Here is a 19725-nt window from a genome sequence, read left to right on the forward strand (position 1 = left end):
GTGAGCTGACGGTGGTGTTTGCTTGCTTGCTTGCTTGCTTGGGTTTTGTTTATTTTTTAATGGCAAGAAATGATAAGGTAGCTCCAGCACCCATTGAATAGTACGGTTGCAACTCATGCGAGACGGAGTCCCGCTTTTTGTCTCACTGCCATGGTTCCCGCTGGCGGAAGGCGCAGTTACCAATCCTATGGATATGTGGCTATGGATATTGTGCAGCCGAGCAGGATGGGGCCGTACAGAAGGGCAGTTAGCAGCACCAGGGATCCGCGGCAGGCCGGCCTGGCGGGCGCGCTGCGCTGCGGGCTGCCCGGGCAGGGCGGATCCCTCACGCCGGCCGAGGGCGGGAGGGGGGCGCTCCCGGCCCACCGCCACACACGGCCACGTGACCGCCTCACATGGGCAGCAATGGCGGCGCCCAGAGCCGCCAGCGCGCTGCGGAGCGGAGGTGAGTGCGCGCCCCCGCCGCCGCCGGGGTGAGGCGCGGGCCTGGCCGCCGCTCTGCCCTTCCCGCCGGCCGCCGCCGCGCCGCTGCTCAGTCGGGGCTCGCTTTGAAATCGAGGAGCGAAAGGTCCCGCCGCGCCTGCCGAGGGCTGCGAGAGAGCGCTCCGCCGGCCGGGGCGCGCTGAGGCGTCCGGGCGGGGGGCGGCGTGTGGCGGCGGGGCCTCGCAGCAGCGGCCGCTGCTGTCAAGTCTGGGCTTCTACTAAGGCGTGTTCCCCCGGCGCTGTGCTCGGCCTGGGGCCGGCACACGGCAGCTCCCGCCCTCCCGGGGACCCCGCGGTGCGGAAAGGCTGTGGGAATGTTTTGCTCTAGTTTTGCTGTGGTGGTTTTTGCTGCTGAAGTAATCTGACATAAGTATACGGGTTTCTTCTGCCAACCCGTTCAACTGCAGGACTTCTTACCTGCTGGCACGCCCGTCTGTATAATGGCTTTTCAGGGCCTGTTGTCCCCCGAGCCCTGAGGTTCTCTGAGGAGCACATTTTCTACCACATAACCTTCCACAAGTTAAAGTTGTGTGCCCATGTCCTACAACCTTCTTCAGCCCCATGCGCACCTAAAAACCCAGTGTCTGTCGTCCAGTTAAAAGAACCTAGCAAATTAAATTTGTTAAGCCTTCCTGCCTTCCACTGAGGCATCAAACCTTGATCCAGAGATCTTGGAAATTGGTATACTGATTAAATGCTTTCACCACATATCAGAAGGACTTAGGCTAGCCTAAAAAAACCCTTTATTAAAAAAGATACTAGGAAATTAAAAACTACTTTCCAGTAATCATATAGGGAGGTTATTTGAATAGTCTCTGCCCTGCTAATGTCAGAATTCAAACACTTTCAACCCAAGGAAAAGGCACACAACACTTTAGGGTGTGAGTTTTCACAAACCTTTGTGAAATTCTGTATGCTCAAATGCTGCATTTCAGAGTGGACTAGCAGTGGGTTGAACTGCATTTTAGCTGTCACCTTTTCTTGAAGAGTATTCAAAAAAATTTTTACAGGTAATGCATAGGAGTATGAGTTGAATTTACTATTTTGTAAAAGAAAACCAGGAAGCACGCAGAACACAGACATAGTGACACATCATAGTCACTGTCACAGTTTGCAGTTAGAAATAGTATGGATTGTGTGGTGATTCACTGGCTTATAAATGGTCTGATTAGACATCACAGTTTCAGATATTATCATAATTGAATCTGTGCTACTTTATTGGTAATAAAGTAGAAGACATGAAAGAACTGCATCTATATCTACAATTGTATCTTAGATGATTTAAAGCATAGTAATCTCTTACAGATATATTTATTTAATACAGGTAAATTATTGTAGAGTAGAAGCCCCTAATTTCTTATAATGAAATTTCAGGTTTTAGAACCACAGGGGAATAATTGCTGAGAAGACACTCATAAATGAGTTACTTTTGTTTTCAATGCTGATATAACTGGTTCCAGATCCTGCTTCACTAACAATGAATATGAATTCTGTGACAGTCTGTGTGACTTACTGTGGGACAGGTTTTTAAAGTCAATTCAGAATAGACTGACAGGGTGTGATGCATCCCTTGCATATGTAGTTTGTGTTCCTAGACTGGCTGTTTGCTTGGTAAGGGGAACTGGGAATTTGTCCATAGACTCCTCAGTGGGGAACCTGAAAACTGCACCTGACTATAGCTATCTCCAGCACGTGAGATGTTTTGAGATGCTTCTTCTTCTGTGACTACAGAGCCTTTCAGAGATGTTTGTTTCCAAAATTTTTCTGAGAATGTTACTCTTTCGCCTCTGTTAGTAAAATGAGGAGGAGATACATAAATGTGGTTTTAAACCTTTTTTATTTTTTATAAAAACAGAGGGACATAGCTGGAGTTGATTCTGTTGCAGTACAGCTTCAAACCCTAACACTTTCAAGTTTGCCCAGAAGTGCCGAGTCTCTTTGGAAATGAGTTGGGGTTTGGTTTGGTTTTCTTTTTTTTTTTTCTTTTTTGGGCCATAGGTCACAAGTTTGGTTCACAAGCCTTGTCAATAATGCATGGTTGAGTATCTTCTATACTTCATGGTTAGTTTAGCCAAAACTGTGTATGTTAAAGGAATAATAAACTCTTCTCCAGCAGGGTATTTATATGAAAATCATCAAACTATCGTGATGAACTACACAAGTTAGAAACATTAGTTGGACTAATGAAGAATGTATAGCAAGTGACTGAGGCAATGTGATCTGGTTTACATGCTCTAGATGGAGTGCAGACATGTAATTCTATATAGTTTTTCTTTCTGGTAAGACATGGCATCTTTGACATTTAGGCTGGTAAAACTGGTAATCAACTTTTAAATTGCCATTTTATGTTGGACGCTGTGTGTTACTGTACAGAAGTGTGCTATGGGGTCTGCATCTGGGAAGTGATTAAATAAAGTACCTGCTTTACTGAATCTTTTATTGAGCAGTGTTTCTGATACAGTTTGTTTCTTGCATTTTTTTAATCTGCAGACCTTGGTGATGCTCATGGTTTTGTAAAATTCAAACTTTTTAATATTTCTACGAGGAAGCGAAAGGACTCAGATTATTTTATTTTTTTTCCCTGAAATCAAAGTATTCATTTCAGATTTTTTTTGCTGCCATATGCTACTGAATCAGTCTGTTTCCATCTTTCTGATAGTGCATTTTGAAACAGGAGTTATATTTCTTATTAAAAAATGTTATAGCTTGGTCTTTGATGAGCATATTTAACCACAAATTTCAGCATATTAAATACCATTCTCATGTTAAGAATGAATCATAAAAATCTTCTTAGCACTATTAATATTCAAGTGGTAGAAGTATCTCTTTGTCTGTATTTTTCTTACTGTTAAAAAGAAATTCAGAAATGTACAACTCAAACAATTAATCTTTACCTATAGTAATTTCCAGTACTTTTTAAAAAATTAACCATAGAATATACAGATAACAATTTTGGAGAGACTTGACTGTTTCCTTGTATTCCAGACTTAAAATTAAATACATCCTGTATTTCTGGGTTTTTTTTGTTGTTTTTTTGGGTTTTTTTAAATGAGAAAAAGAGATTTAAAACTTGTGCAAGAGAGTTTTCAAGATCAAATGTGCTTGGCTGCACTGTGCGATATATGAGTTGGGCAATTAGCTGGAAAAAAATATTAATTCACATTTTCCATTAATTTGTAGACAGACTCATGTCTCCAGAATTTAATATTAGTATTATGAGCTGCAAGTGAGGCATGGTAGAAGTTCAAACCATTTGATTGTAGTACACTTTCAACATTTTTTAAATGATCCTAAGGTAGTTTCATCTCTGTCTCGAAAATAATCAGGCAGGCGAGGAATTATTCCCATTTCAACTGTGCAGCAACTCTGGGGAAGACATGCACTTTCATGGTTTGAGGCACGAGAGAAAAATATTCCCCTTTCAATAAAGTGTTTAATTGTTCTCTTCTTTCAGTTGAGAGGTAATGTATTGTTGGCAGCACACTGTGTCTTTTTTTCTTACAAGATCTATCACTTCAGGCTGTGGGTGGATGTGTAGGGTGTGGTTTCTCTGTGAGCTTAGGTTTCTTAGCATTAGCTAAGATTGCCTTTTAATGAAGGAAAGTCATTAGCAGATGCCTGGACAGCTGCTGAAAACCAACATTTTCTGCCACATCAACAGCTTTAGTGACCCACACCTACTCTTGTAGCCATTCATTTCAGACTAAGTCTTTTCTCCTTTGGAGGAAGGTGCCCATTGCCCTGGCACCAGAGCGTCACCATTGTGGTTACAGCTAAAACCCACATAGAGACAATGTTAATGACAAGTTCCTGAAAAGTACTTAGTTTCAGCTTTTTGTGAATGTTTGCTCTGCATGCCTTGTATCTGGGGTGTCCAGATCCCAGTAGTGTCCTGTATCTTGCCAGTGTTTAGTGTGTGATAAATGTATTAGACAGACATATTTTCATATGCCAGAAGTTAAGGAAAGTAAGCCCAACCATAATCCTTCAGGAAAAATTGACCTAGTTTGGAAATGTATTTTGCATGTATCACTTTTCATTTTGCAGAATTTTCCTTACAGCTCACCTGGAGCTTTTTCTAAGAGGAAAAGTGCTGCTTCCTCTTTCCATTCCTATGCGGAGCTCTGAGACTTTTCCACCATCTGCAGAAGCTTGCTGTCCTGAGTGGTGATTCCATGAAGGGCCATTGTCAAGCTTTGTGCATAGGCTACTGACCCTGAAGGAAAATATCAGAAAGCTCTGGGAATGACTCAAGCAAGAAAGTGGGATGCCCCATCGTAGGGAGTTGTCTTGCTGCTGTGCTTCCAAAGCAGATTTTAGAATGCTGTCTCTGTCTTCACAATTGGTCATGGGGATATCTGAGCGAGGACTGTTTGCATGCACAACTTTTACACTGCCTGCCAGATTCTGTTGTCTGGCATTTCCTTACCTAGCTGCAGATGTGGAAGCAAAGTACATAATATCAACATAATACCATGTAATAGGGTGGAAAGTCTGAAATGTAAAGTCATGTCTGTAATTTTAATTCAACATACTCAGTTCAGTGCTGCCTCTGGACAGCACAGAAGGCAAACTTTGTCTCTCCTTAAAGGTGTTACTTCATTCTTCAACTCTTCAGGCTCACAAATGCAGTGTTAACCAACTCACACAAATCTTAGTGTTGCTCTGCTAAGAACCAAATAACTGATTTAACCTCCTCTTTACTCATACAGCAAATCAGTGAAATAAAGAATACCACTTCACAATCTTTAGAGATTAAATTAAAGGGAACAAAAATACAGACTTCTAAAATCTGTACTGGAAGATGATTGATAGCTGAGGCTATGTGCGGGATCAAACTCTGAAGTGTCTGGCTACTTGGTCCTTGCATGTTCTGTAACTTGAAACATCAAGAATAGTGGTAGAGTATATGACAGATCTCTGGTGGCCTTTAAATTTGCTTAGAGTAATATATAGTGTTTGAGGAGAAAAAATGGAGGATTGAATCAATCCTAAAGAAATTCTGGACTTTAAATAGTGAATTGTTTTGTATTTTAGAGCAGATAGCTTCACTCCCTAAAATCACAGGATCAAATGTCCCGTGAGCATATAATAAAACTTTTTTTTTTGCCTCTGAGAGCTCACAGTGCAGATAGCTAAGGCAGACAAAAGGGGCTGAAATCATGAGCACTTAGCTGATGGATGGAGAAACTCTAGCACTGAGGGAGTAATTTCTGGAGGGTTTTGTGGCAGCACAGCATCAGCAGGATGAAACAGGGCCTGAGCCTGCCCTAGTGCCTGCTGCTCCTAAGTTACCAGGCAAGCACACAGTTTAGCAGTACATAAGTACGTAAGAATTTAGCAGGACATAAGTAAAGTGGCTTTCTTGATTTAGATATAGAATTTCTTTTACTCAAGTTTTTGCACTGAATTACTCTACCTAGAACAGAAGCCGAATCTAAGGTGCACATAAAAACAACATACCACATATCTATAAAATTTTAGATAAAAAATTATAAAATTTTGTATTTGTGTGTCATGGGTATTCTCTAGCTGTGCAAGGGAAACCCTACTGAGCCAATTTGGCGCACTTAACCTCATTTCTTGTGTGGCTTTCATGTATACCTAAGTTGGAGTGTAAGATTGAGGCTAACAAAAAATATTTCTATGGTGTTATGGTATTTTTTTTTTATTCTGAAAAGGTGTGAATTTTGGCTGAAGTCACCTTGAAAACAAGCTACTTCTGGTTTTGAACCTGTTTTGATGCTAAAACTGCAGTGGAGGTCTGTGTCATGAAATCTAAGCTGGTTTTCCTTTCCATGATATTTGGATATAGAAGACATGATATTCTCATTGTGACAGTTGTGAATCAAGAGGAAATTTAAACAAAAACTTAGGAGCTTTTGAACATTCTTCAGTGACAGTCCTGCTGGTCTACTGCAGTCTGTGATTTCAAAGTAGTACTTGATGGTGTATGCAGTCTGAAAAGGCCTTTTCTGTGCTAAAACTACTGGTAGGATGCCCAGTTACAATGATCTTATCAACTGGGGATTGACAATATTCCTTTTTTTGGTTCCTCCTTCCTTCTCCACCCCCAAACAAGCACATTCATATAGCACTTCAAAATGCACATCTGGTGAGAGTCTTGCTGCCTCTTCTTCTCTTTGACAGTTTGACATGATGTGCCACGATGGGTGGCTTGCAGTGCTTCTAGACACCACATCCCAGTGCTGTTGATCTAGCAATACTTGTTAGTATGAAAATTTAATTTGAAAATATTTTGAAGTAATGTAGTGGGAGGGGGAGTGGGTTAACTCTCTAAGCAATAACTCTAAGCAATAACTTCTTTTTAATGGTTTGTCTATTCAAGCCATGTGTATTTGTCACAGTGATTTCTTTCCTAGGCATTTTTATTTAAAATCAATGTTTGTTAAAATGTGCTTGTCTGCCCAATCCAGCTTTCATATTATCTATGTGAAAAGGCAAGAGAACGTATATAAGGAACAGTCTGTATGTTGTAAACTCTTTGCCTTACAGTTATTGCATCCTGTAGAAAGAGGCTGTTTGGCTACAGCCTTGTTTTAATTTCATTTTTTAGTTTTCAGTTACACATTTCTGGAGTCTCCCTGACCACTGCTGTTACCTGATGGCGCCTATATTTCATCAAGTTTAGACAAGCAGTCTACCTGGACTTAGGCCCAGAGGAACTGCCGTAACTGATGAACATGATCCTCTCTGCCTGGGAATTCAAGACCTATAGAACCATGATTCCCAAGGGAATTGAAAGAAAACTGTGTTCAGACCTAGCCTCTTGCTTTTTTTTTATTTTCTTTGTTGTTTTTATGGAGCATTGCCTTGTACTGATGGGTAGCATACTTTACCACAAGTGAAATCTGGTACTGGTTTGCTGATGATTAGGAGAAAAGATTCTTTTTAACATACCCTGGAAACAGAAGCAGGAAAGAATAGAGCACACAGAGACAGACATGAGTTGCTGTGACATCTCTTCATTACTGCAGCAAATAAAGTGTCGAGTTATTAAACAAAATAGCAAAAAATGTTGCAGCATTACTATTATGATGTTGGGTGGTTTTTTACTGCATCATCATTTTTAGGCTTCAGGAGTTTAGTGGATACAATTGCATATTTTGATTTTGTTCTTGCATGCTGCTCTTTCATCTGTTTTGTTCTGTTGGAAAAACTGCATTATATAAAAATTGCATATTATTTTAGCTGTAGAATATTATGGTGGAGTTTTTAATTTAGAAAATGTTTTTAGAATTTTTTTTCTGATTGCAGAATGAATGTTAGTGTTCAATGTAATTAAATTTAATTGCATTTCCTGCATGTTTTATTTTTAGTTTGCTCTTATATGCCTTTATTTTCTTTGGGAGTTGTATATTTGACAAATTTTTTTTAAAAGCATAGTGTTGGCAGTTCAACACAAGGTCAGTTTAGATCAATGAAATAATAAGCTTAGAAGTCTTCTAAATGTGGGGAACTTGTAGTTTCTGCTTAATGATCAGGAGTTGTTTCTTCATGCTGTTTTGGACTATGTGGGTTAATTATTTGGTTTCTTTATAAGTTTAAAACATTAAGATGGGGAAGAATAATTAAAGACTGCTGCTTTCTTATTCTGCCTTTTATACCTAGTTCAACTGGGCAGGCTGGCAGAGCTCTTCTAGCTACGTACATTTTTGCCATTCATTTGTCTTTTGCTGCTTGTGTTTGCTTGAGACTTTTTTCTTCAATATCTTAAGAAAGAGTGGGGTTTGCTTTTCTGTTAACAGTTTGTCTGACTGACCTATATTTTTAAACATGAGCTGTTTACCCAGGGAGGAGCTATAGTGGCTGGAGAACCTTGCTAAGCTCTGGGTTCACAAATGTGGAGACTGAACAGATAAGGATTCTCAGACTTACATATTTAAATCTAGTGACTAATAAACATCTGAAATAAAGATGTTATTACTAAAAGTCCATTACTCATTTTCTCTGTGTAAGGGAATGTAAGGTCTGCTGTAGCACAGCACAGGTATTGTATTGGTCACACCTTCCATGTTTCTCATCTGCTCCAGGTTTGACATTCCTGGTGTTTCTGAGGTTTAAGAAAAATCATATCAGATATTTTTAAACCTTGGAAAGTTAAAAGTACAATCATGCAGTATAATCCTGTTAAGACTTTTTTTTCCAGTCACCAACAGGGAGAATTGCCATTCTTGAAGGCAAAATTTCGTTGAAAGTTTTAATAGTTAGAGAACACCAGAGAAGTGAAGCTGTTTTCTTGAATTGTGGCAGTACTCAGAGGCCAGAAGCTTCAGGGCTCTGTTGTCTGACATGCAGGAATCTCCTTCTCTGGAGTCTATGCAGCAGTTAGAAATAAATAAGGAGAGAGGGAAAGGTTTCTGCCAGCGCAGAGGCTTTTTCAGCATTGCTTGGTGGTGCATCAGTTTGAGAATCTGTGTTGAGTCTCACTTTGGCATCTCATGGACTCCCCACTTCCTGAGGTTGGTGACCCTGGTGGGAGCTAGCAGTCCTTGGGAACTTACCAGCTTTGGAAAAGGGAGGGTCTCCAGCTAGGCTGGCACTCTGCCACTGCCTCACAGTAAAACAAGTTCTCCTACGGCTGTGTGGCTGAAGAGAAGGTATGATCTCAACAAAGAGTGGGGCTCAGGTCCTTCATGGCACTAGGAGTCAGGAGCTAGGGATATTTGGGGCTGGCAGTGTGCGTGGCTTTGGATGAGTCATTGAACTTTCTGTGGTCTTTCTCCACCTACAATGCAGATTTTTATCTACCTTGCAGGTGCATTGGTTGAGATAAATGAGTTGTTTGTAAAGCACTTTGAAGATGAAAAGCTCTATAAAAATGCTAAGTATTATTACATATGAGCTCTTGAGTGCATAATGGCTGTTTGCCTGCCAGTATTTAAAGTAATTTATAACACACGAAGTATGAAGGCACTGTATGAAGTCAAGTTCTAGTTTCCATTTAAGAAAAGTCATATTTTGTGTTCAGGTCACACCACTGGTCTTTGGTGTTATCTAGGGTGAAAACAGATTCTAGATGATTTTTAAAAAGGAACTGTTTCAAAACATTGAAATTGTGTTATTTTATATTAAGGGTTTCTTCTGAGTTGGTCATTTCTTACCCACTTTATATGACTTATGTTTTGATTGTCAAATTTCCATGTTATCTACCTTTTTCTGTTTTGCCAACTGCTTCTTCTGACACTTACACTTTTGTCTGAGCTATTGTAACTTTTCTCTCCCTGACCCTTACATCTGTCTCTGCAGTTGCTGTCAAAGCTTATGTTCCTCTGCTCAGTAACTCTTGGCACACAGGTTTCCTTAGCCCTTTGTCTACCCATCGCTCACTTTGGGGCTTCCACAGTATTCCCACCCTGAGAAGTCTCCTGCCCCAGGCACTCATTGCCAGCCAGCGCTGCATAGTATGGTCCTCTTCTTTAGGGTGCTTCTCCAGAAATGTCACCGTCAAGTGCCTGTCAGGCAGGCAGAAACTGCCCAACAACAGAAGGGACAAAGCTGCCCTGTGCTTGAGAGCAGACCTCCCTGGCTGTGACCTGTTGGTTCACTGTTCTTCAAGCTTATTGAGCATTTTTGTAAGCATCCTCCAGTGGCAACATGGACTCCCAGGTAGAAAGCTGAAACAAACTGATAATGGATTTGCTTTCTAAATTAAAGTCTTGCTATCAAATTCCCAGGTTTTGTCAAGTCACAAGTTAAAAAGAACTGTGTATTGTTTGTTATGTATCAGAACTGTGTAGTCAGTCCAGCTTGGATAGTTAAATATTCAGTTTAGCCCCAGTCTTGGTTTGCCGCATTGGGTTAGAGATGTGATAGAAATGAGTGCCCCATCTTTAGTAGATTCACAGTCATATGTAATTACTTAATTGCAGTTGCCTTCACGTCTAAGATGTGCCATGTAACCAGAATAGTGCATGTTTTAATTGTAGGAGTAAAATGCGAGAGAGTACGCATGAAAATTTGCATACCACAGGGTAAGGTCCTGTAGTTTATTGGATGCAATTCAGGGAGGGAAATATAGTATGTGGCTATGTTTAGTATAATAAGAAGTGTTAGAATTCTCTATTTTGTCATAGTTATGTTATATTGCTATGTTTCTAAAATTATCTAGGAGAAGTGATTGGTAAATGTTACCACTGGACTGGTCATTGGCAAAGGGCTTTATCTGCATGCTAACTGGTGTTCCTTGGAGGACAAGGGAAATTTTCATTTTTATTCTTATTTTTATTTTTATTTTATTTTTATATTCCCTCAAGGTACTTCATATTGAAAACACTGTTTGAGTGAAAAACATTGGTAATGTTTTATGACATAGAAACAAGGTATAGAAAGTTTGTTCGTTGTACTTTTAGAGACTACATCCTTTCCAAATCAATAATTCATAATTTCTGAAGAAAAAGGAGAATGTTAAAAACCGAGTGTTCAACAAGCTGTCCTGCTGCATGGAAGCCTTAGAAGGGAGAATAAAGGGCTCTTCAGAGCTCCTTGGAGGTCTTTTGGCAGACATACTCTCTAGCATGCAGCCTGAGAAAACTTCCATGGGTGTTTTTGAAAGGCGCACTGTTCTTTTTTGAGTTTAGATTATAAATAGCCAGCTACTCTAACCAGCTCTATAAAGTCTCCAGCTTTCACATTTTAAAGATGTTTATGTTCAGATGTTCAGATGTTTATGTATTCATTGTTAAAACCTTTTTAAAGCTATGTTTCATTTTAGATCAAACTAATTTTGAACCATGAAGAACTGTTGCAGTAATGAACACGATCTGAATTGGTACATTAATTCTTACAGCATATCAGATGTTCTCTGTAGAAATTTGTATACTTCTCAGATTATCTGTTTCATACTTTCTTGTACATAAATTTAAATTACGTCCTGCCTTATGTATTTTTTAAAAAAGAAAGTCAACAGATGTGGCATAAGATTGAAAGAAAATGGCAGGTTTGTTTCTCATATAAATTGCAGCTGTTCAGTCTCAGATTTACTGATAGACTCAGGTGAAAATGGACTTGGGCAGGAGCCCAAGTGAACTCCTAGCTTCCCTCCATGTAAAATGAAGATGTTATATGTAAGAAATGGTGCAGTCACTGCAGAGCTGTATTCTGCTTGACTTCTCAGCTCTTGAGTGTACTTATAAACTCATCTAGAGCTGTTGAGTTGAGGTCCTTTTCCACTGGACAAAGTGGGTAGGCATCTCACAAAGACATGCTGGGTTGACACTGAGAGGAGGTGTTGCCTGTAGACATTTGTGCAGATCTGAGCATCAAGTCACACTCGTGCCTCATGGATGAAATAGTACGTGATGACAAGGCTTAATCTCATTGCCATGTCCTTTTTGAACTAACACCTGTGAAGTGGCTAGGCAGGTCTGAACTCTCTGAGCCATTTCTGGTTGTTCTGCACTGATTATTTAAAACATAATTCCTGAGTCATGGCAGAAATGGGTGTTCTTTAAAGAAGTAAATACAGTAGTGGGTCTTGTCTGGGTTTATGAAGATTTATTCATGCTCTAACACACCCTACTAAATCAGCAGGAGCTCATCTCATGAGAATAGTTCTCTTCTGGGAAATCAAAAAGATCAAGTTGTACCAGCAAGAATTATTTTGCTGGTATAACTGTCCCAGCAGCTTTCTGAGTAGTACCATGATGTTTTCTAAGAGTTTTGAGTTGTAGAATACTCTCCTTAACTAATACATGTTTTCTGGCAAGAATGTAATTGCAGAGCAAGCCAAAGACTGCAGAAGTGCCTGTTTCTAAAATATCGTTGATAAAGGCAGTCTTGTTTTTGTTCATTTGGAGGCTGTTTTGTCCAAATAACTCTTCTGTAAAAGCTGCTTGACAAAATCAGGTATAGAATGAGGTAGCTGATGGAAAGACTTTAGCAGAGTTTAGCTGCAACAGTATCCCCAGCTGTGGAAACCAGATGGGTGTTGCAAAACGGATTGGTGGGGTGTTAGCAGCTGAAAGTTCAACCAGATGAAGATAACCTTGGATGTCTGGAGAAAAGCAGCAGTTCTCTCGTGTCTCCTCCAGTATGACAAGCCGTGACAGTGGACTACCAACCACTGAAGGATGAGCAAGCATGGCCCAGGCATGGGCATAGGGCTTCCAATGACTGTGCCATTGCCAGGGGAACAGCCATGTCAGAATCAACTTTATTGTAGCTCTGCCTACTGAATGCAGATCAGGAGCCTTGACATCTATGAAGTTGTGGCCAGGTCTGTAAGGCTCAAATTCACAGTCATGTCACCTTTCAATAGGCTATGCATGTAGATTGAGATAGACTTCACATTTTCTGTGTGAAAAAAATGTGCAGCAGGATTCTTAGCATGTAATCGACTGAATCTAGAAGTTCTGAGTTGAGTTTACAAATTAGTAATTGATTAAATGGATGTCCCTATAGAGAATTTCATAGGTTACTGCCCAGTTTTTGCAGACAAAGTAGTTAAACATTCTCAGGAGAAGTGCCTGTCATATTTTGCTGGCAAGTTAGATTATCTTCATCTTGTGGAAAGCAAAACATTTATTTCCTCTTACAGATTTACTATCTGTGCAGAAAAGACTGTGTAAACCCTTTTCAGTCTAGAAAAAGGAGTTTGAGACCTAAATTCTTGCAAAGACTCCCTTGCTTACTCTGTTGAGCTTAGAGAATCAGACAGTAGAACAGTTCAATAAACCATACAGAGTGAATTACCTGGTGAAGGTAGTTCAGAAATTAGGTATTCTTTTTTTCTCTTTTTTAGCTTAATAATACATCTTTTGAATAAATGAGTCTGAATGTTTGGTACACAATCATTCTGTTACTTTCTGCCTGTTTTACACTTATTTTATTTCCCTTTAGCATTTATTAGAACAGGTTCCCTTTCTAGAGAAGGGCTATGTTATTTATAAATTGCCATTTTATTTGCCTTATGCCATATATGAAGTGGGCCGTAGATGGTAGTTATGTGGCTTGAGAATAGAACCCTTAATTTTGATGTGTTTTATAAACAATTGGCAATAAATGGCCTCATCCTGCGTCCTTTGACTTTTGTGGGAGCTCTGACAAGTGTGTTTACGCCAGAAGAAGCCGGCTGCCAGCGCAGCGGAGCGGGCAGCGCGCCTTTGCTTTCACACAGTTGTGTGTCCCCGTGCCAAGAATGAATTTTGCAGATTCAGATTTGCTCAGTTTGTCAACACACAGCTCCCATTGGACTTCGCAGGACGAGAATGATTCTTGGCACGGGGCCGTGGACAGCCCAGGGAGCGGGGCCGGCAGCGGCGGGAGCTGTGCGCTGGCGAGGGGAGCAGCGCCCAGCCTTGGCTTCCCCGTTCCTGAGGCTCCCGTCTCCTGGAGCATGTGTTTGATGTTGTTGGGGTGGTGGGAAGAGTCAGTGATAAAAAGAGATTTCCTAGGTTAGTTTTCAAGGCTATTTTTTTTGTGTGTGTGTCTGTCTGGATGATTAATGTGAATAGGAAAATACTGTTGACCCATTTAAATCATGTTAGACAACTTCCATTGCTCATCTACATAATGAAATACACACTGAACATTACAGCCTAAGTATAAGAGCCAGCGAACTACAAAAATAATATTTTACTCATTTAGATTATGAAGTAAAATATAGGACATTAGTACTAATGATAGTATTAAATTTTAAGCCATGCAAATTGCAATTGTCAGTGAAAAAGATCTATAAGTTGAAAAGGCTATTAGCATTTCAGCTTTAACAGTTAATTTGAGTAATTTTTCTGCTAGTGTGCAGATTAAAGTCTACATGCAAAACATTTAATGGTAAGTGCAGAAGTGTTTGTTTCATATTGTTATTTAATTTCAGTCATTAAAGAAATGTTAGAAATTAATTTGCGATATTAAAATATATTAACATTTTATATTACTAAGAATAAACTGCAATTTTTACTTGGGTAAAATCAAATATAAAAGGCAAATTATTAGTAACCAACAGGTGAAATAATTTGAAGCATTTATTTAAGTACCAAAGCAAAAACCAAGCCTTTAAAAATATGGATTTTGTCAAATAGAAACAGAATTGTCAGCATTTTAAACTAAATACAAATTTTGAAGTGCTGAATTTAGGCTGACAGGTTTCTATGGTTACCTACCTTTCCAATAGTTTGGTGAGATGTGTAAATAGGCCTGTGAGTCACTAGCAATTATTTGGGTTTTGTTTGTTATAGTTGTAATTCTGTGTTCAGTTTGAATCTAATACAGTTCATACCACATGCTTTGGTTTATGTATATTTTAGTGTGTATGATTGACAGTGATTGAGCATTTCTTATAGAGTGCTTGGTTTTTTTGTCATAAGTGATGTATGTTGGTACTTCTGAAAATGTAAACAACTTCTTCCTGTATCACTGTTTGATAAACAGGGATTTTTATGCTAAAAGGAGGTCTTTGTAAATGTTAAGGAGATAAGTGAAAGGTGTTTAAAAAACATTTAAAACATCTCCCAAACATTATATTGTACTCTTCCAAATTTGATCCATAATTCTATCATTATAATTCACTCAGTGACCCAAATGTCAAATATTTATGAAGAAGCTTCCAAGTTACGCATTAATAGCACATAGTAATGACTGACAGGTTTAAAAATAAATGTTTTAATCAGGATGCTACAAGTTATCTGCAGCAAGCTCTTGATTAGAACATCTTCTTGTGCAGAGCACTTTCTTGAAATAAAAATAAAAGCTTATTTCTACCACCACCACAGCAGTTTAGCAGAAAAAGCTGTAAGCTCTTAGACCTCTCTGCTCATATATATTGAAATCTAGATTATAGGCTGTAATTCCCCAGCCTTAGACTCGTCACTCTAGCAAAGGATGCATATGTGTTTTCTCAGTAAGGACTTAGTGTCCTAACATAACTTGTGTTTTCATGTGAAAACAGGACAATATAAGTAATTACCAACTTTTAACACAAGGCAAAACATACTCCTAGCTGTCAGTTTTACTGAATTCATAGTAATGTAATCTTATTTTATTAAGTTATTCATCCCAATGTTGCTGTCCATGTGCACTTTTTTCCTTAATTTTGAGATAAGACTGACCTATGATTCAGAAATCATCTTGTGTCCTTAGAGATTTGGCTGCAGGTGTATGGAAAATACTGCAGGAAAAAGACTGACTGCCTATTCTCTTCCCATGTGTCAAGCTATACAAAATATCCTGATACAATGTTCAGAGCATTCCTAAATTTCCTATGCAAAGATTACTCTTATTTCAGCAATGTTGCTTGCCTACTGAAAGGGTGGGAAATGGATTTTATGGTGATCCAGACATATTTTTTCCATTTCAGATGGAAATTTAAGAGGTTAAAGTAGGATTTCTTTTTAACATTTAATATTGTGCCAGGCATGTATATAGGACATAAACATGCCAGTTGAAAAACATTTTTTTAACAGAGCACCTGAAAAGATTTTAACCCAGTAGGATTCAATGAATGTTAGAGCTGTGGGTGGGTGCATATAAACAACAATATTTGGTATTGTGCTGTGTGTAAGGACTATTCAAATAGCTTATTATTTTAATCTGAAACAACTGCTATTTTTTAAACTAATTTGTTCCAATAGTTGTTAGTTCCTTACAAAATCAAAATCATTAATACAATAACCAATCTTTCAAACGAAAGTAAAGTCTCTGATCTTTAAAAAAAATCTAAAGATAGATAGAAAGTGCTTGGAAAATTTATTTAAATATGAAAGCCTGAACAGATATGTTTCTCATTCTAATTTATTCATTTTATGATAAATTAATTTACTCAATAAAGGAATGCAGTAACATAAGAGGAATGTTTCTCCTGCTAGTCAGAGAAGTTGAAACTTGCCAGATGCTGTGATCTGGAGCCTAAATTCCCTCGATAGTAACTGTGATTGAAACCCTTAATATTGCTTTGTCCAGCTTTTGTACTGGACTTACCTCATTTTGCAGTGATATTGCTTTAGACAACACTGTCTTTTTATTTTTTTCTTGTGTTTTTCTGTCAGAGAGAGAAAATGTAATAGAAATAACACTGGGCTGGAAGGCTCTGTTTGAAGACTGCAATGCCGTGTTCCCAATGTCTGTACAGCTTGATCCCGAGTTCTGTAATAGACAATTAAGTTCCTTTGGTATTTTAATGAATATCACTCAGCTATAGTTAGATTGTACTCTTTATTTTTTAAATCCCTTAATAAAAGGGGGAAGTACTGTTTAATGATACCAGAATTTTACTCAGTCAATTTATTTCTTACACTGTTTTAGTGTGACTCTGTCTGTGTGTATATATATACAGAACTGCTCAACTGGTCAAAGGAGATTTTAAGAATATAGTGCTAATTTTTTCTTTTTGTTTGTTGAAGTTGCACTGTCAGTTGCTGCTGATAAAAGGTGGCATCGAGCCAGCTTCCTGAAGGAGCTATGGGGAGGGTCATGGCTTGTCATGACCTGGGCACCGGTACTTGAATGTTGTTATTATTGGGATGAAGTACCCTTAGGCTGTCATCCTTCCTGTAAATAGAAGGGGTTCTGATTCTCTGTGGTTTCCCAGTTTACCAACTTGCAGAACAGCTATTTTGTTGGCTCTAAGTTTGACTGAATAATGAATTAGAAGCACAGCACTATTCCAGGAGGCACTGATTCATCATTTTAATCTGTTAGCCTAGACTAAATCATAGTAAGTAAAGCCAAACAAGAATCTGTTTCCATATAGTTTATAGATTTACAAACTCCTTTGTATTGGCATATAGCCAACAAATTGCCCAACTCCACTCTGCATGAAGTAAGGGCAGAATTGTAATTAGCAAGGAGCATAACTGAGGGCCAAAAGTGACTTTTTTCAGTGACATAGAGGAGTCACGGTGATGCTGGCAGAGGGGATGATTCTTCTCCCTTGGAGTCGGTCACCATTCAACCATTGCTTTGCTTCATTGCCTCTTAGAAGAGTAACAAGAACAGTTCTGTTAATGCATCTATTAACTAAACAAATTCTGTTGTTAATTTCCAGAAAAATCAAATAAAACAATCCCAATTAGAATATAATGTTTGCAAGATACTGGCCTGTGTTTCAGTTTATCAGGATAGAGTCATAATCGTGCTGTGGTTGAAGTTTTCACCAATGTGTTGCTGTTGTAACTGAAGTCTCATCTATCCTGATGAATATTTCATTTCCCCAATCATGCTATTAAAAACAGAGTGTTTTTACCCTTTCATTTCTGCTTTCTCTTTTCCAGTACCATCGTGACAGCTGTGGCTGCGTCCTGTTTACAAATTGCTGCTAGTCACATTTTCAGTAGTCCTTATGGGTTTTGCTTTCCCTTAATACATCCAATTAGGAGGAAATATTTCTCACAAACACGGACTTGCTCTTCTCCTTGTAATGACATAGTTCTGCAATCCAGGAAACAGTGCTGCATGGTGTCCATGTCCACGATTTCCTGATGTGGGAAAAACGTGTGGAAAGCATCTGGAGAGGAGGAGACCCCCTTTACCAGCTTGTTTCCTGTAAGCGAAATTGGAAGACCTTGTCTGTGCAAATAGATTTCAAAATAGAGTCTGCCCTTTGACTGTCTCCGTAATTACACAGCGCTCTCTGTATTTTATTTGGCTGCCAGAGCAGTTAACCCCTGGAAGTAAGGGGCTGATGATGGCGTGACCAGCACGGGTATGCAGACATGACCATGTGAATACACTCTTGTTTGGAGAAGCCTGTCGTTAAGACCTTCTTACAATATACTTTTACCAAATTTGAGAATTATCATGTGTTGGATTATGTTGATTAAGATACATTATATCCGTAATGTACAGAAAATGTGGAGGTATTTGTTGCAAAAAAGGGAAAAAAAAGTGAAACAAAAAAAAGTTCTTTCTTGGCTTTGATGTAATCAACATCTGTCAACAGAATGAATTTGCTTTTGTTTAATTTCAAGGGCTCTTGTCCTTCTACTTTGCCCAATCAGTTTCAACTTCTGCCTCAGGCATTTCCCTATGTTGTTCTTGGACTTTTTTCCTTTTTTATTCTTCTTCTTTTTTTTTAGCAAATGCGCAGGTTATTGCATCTGAAATGTGAGCTGCTCTTCTGCTACACAGGTTACACAGAGCTGGAAAGGACCTTTAATCTTTCTCATCCTATTTTAGAAGCTTGGACATACCTTTGCAACAGGAGGGGTTACAAAGTCAGTGTTTTATTAGACATAGTTAAAATTACAAGTAAAGGTCTTTCAAATCACAGCCATTATTTTGGACTGAAAAATGGGAACATTTGGTAATTAGCAGTAAGAACCTATGTATTCTTACCTAGTTGCATTGGCTGGATTCCATATATTGTTACCCTTAGTGATTTTTAATACCTCATTTTAACTTTAATCCTCAGAAGTTTCAGCAAAATTAGTATTTGTACAAGAACCTAAATTATGGTAGAGTATTAAAATTACCTGACAAGCCAAATGAAAGATCTCTAGTGTTTTACGTCCAAATGAGTATATATTAAGAAAATCTCTACAGTCATTCTTTTTTCAGTTTAAAAATAAAGATTAAATCACATATTTTGAAAAGAGTTGTCAGAACAATGCTTTTGATGTTATTAACTTTATCAAGAGCGAGTTGATTTTATTTCCTAAATAGTTTGGGGTGTTAATTCTTGCAATCCTAAATAATTTTGGTACTCTGCTTCTGTTGATACTATGACTAAATTATTTTACAATACGTTAATTTATTTATTGTCTCTTTTAAGATGCACCCTTGTATTTATTGTAGCTCAGAACTATAATGAAGTTTATCAATTGGTAATATTTTTGTTAATTGCTTGGAAAATTTAAATTTTCATGAATAAATACCAAAAAAATGGTTGCTAACAATCACATTTGATGAATCATGTAAATGAGCAGTTTTTTGCCCAGCTACCCCACACTTCATTCATTGGAAACATAGCTTGATAATTTGCTGTAACTGTTAAACAAGAAGCATTAGAAAAGGGCTTATGTGAGAGTTCATTTCCAATATCTCCCGTTAAAAATACTTCTTGACCAGAGGAAAATCACATTTAAATTACTAAAATCAACTTAATTAAGGGTCATTAATAGAGATACGCATAAAAAAACTCCCCACTCTAGGAGTGAAATGGGAGCATTTCATTATATAGTGTAACATGCATGAACAGATAACAATTAAAATAGCCCTAGAGTAAAAGGCTAATAAATATAGGGCACTCTGTGCTGCAAAATCAGTCACTTAAAAATGCTCCCACCC

The 19725-nt window shown here is 38.5% G+C and overlaps 1 protein-coding gene across 5 annotated transcripts in view; it reads left to right on the forward strand.

Annotated features, from left to right (window-relative positions):
- The first annotated feature begins 382 nt into the window (after positions 1 to 382).
- Positions 383 to 19725, forward strand: part of METAP1D (methionyl aminopeptidase type 1D, mitochondrial) — a 45080-nt gene continuing 25737 nt past the window's right edge. Inside the window, exon 1 of one of the 5 annotated variants that reach the window (XM_014249231.2) lies at positions 383 to 445. In XM_014249231.2, the coding sequence (XP_014104706.1) occupies positions 406 to 445 (40 nt within the window). In that variant the 5' untranslated portion in view covers positions 383 to 405. Of the gene's footprint in view, positions 446 to 17774; positions 17983 to 19725 lie in introns of those variants that run through there. The other 4 variants (XM_088058916.1, XM_088058917.1, XM_088058918.1 and 1 more) reach the window with 4 other exon arrangements.

This window comes from Pseudopodoces humilis, chromosome 8, assembly GCF_049639895.1.
Source record: "Pseudopodoces humilis isolate 2021_Gansu_Grassland_sample_001 chromosome 8, ASM4963989v1, whole genome shotgun sequence".
Lineage (NCBI taxonomy): Eukaryota > Metazoa > Chordata > Aves > Passeriformes > Paridae > Pseudopodoces > Pseudopodoces humilis.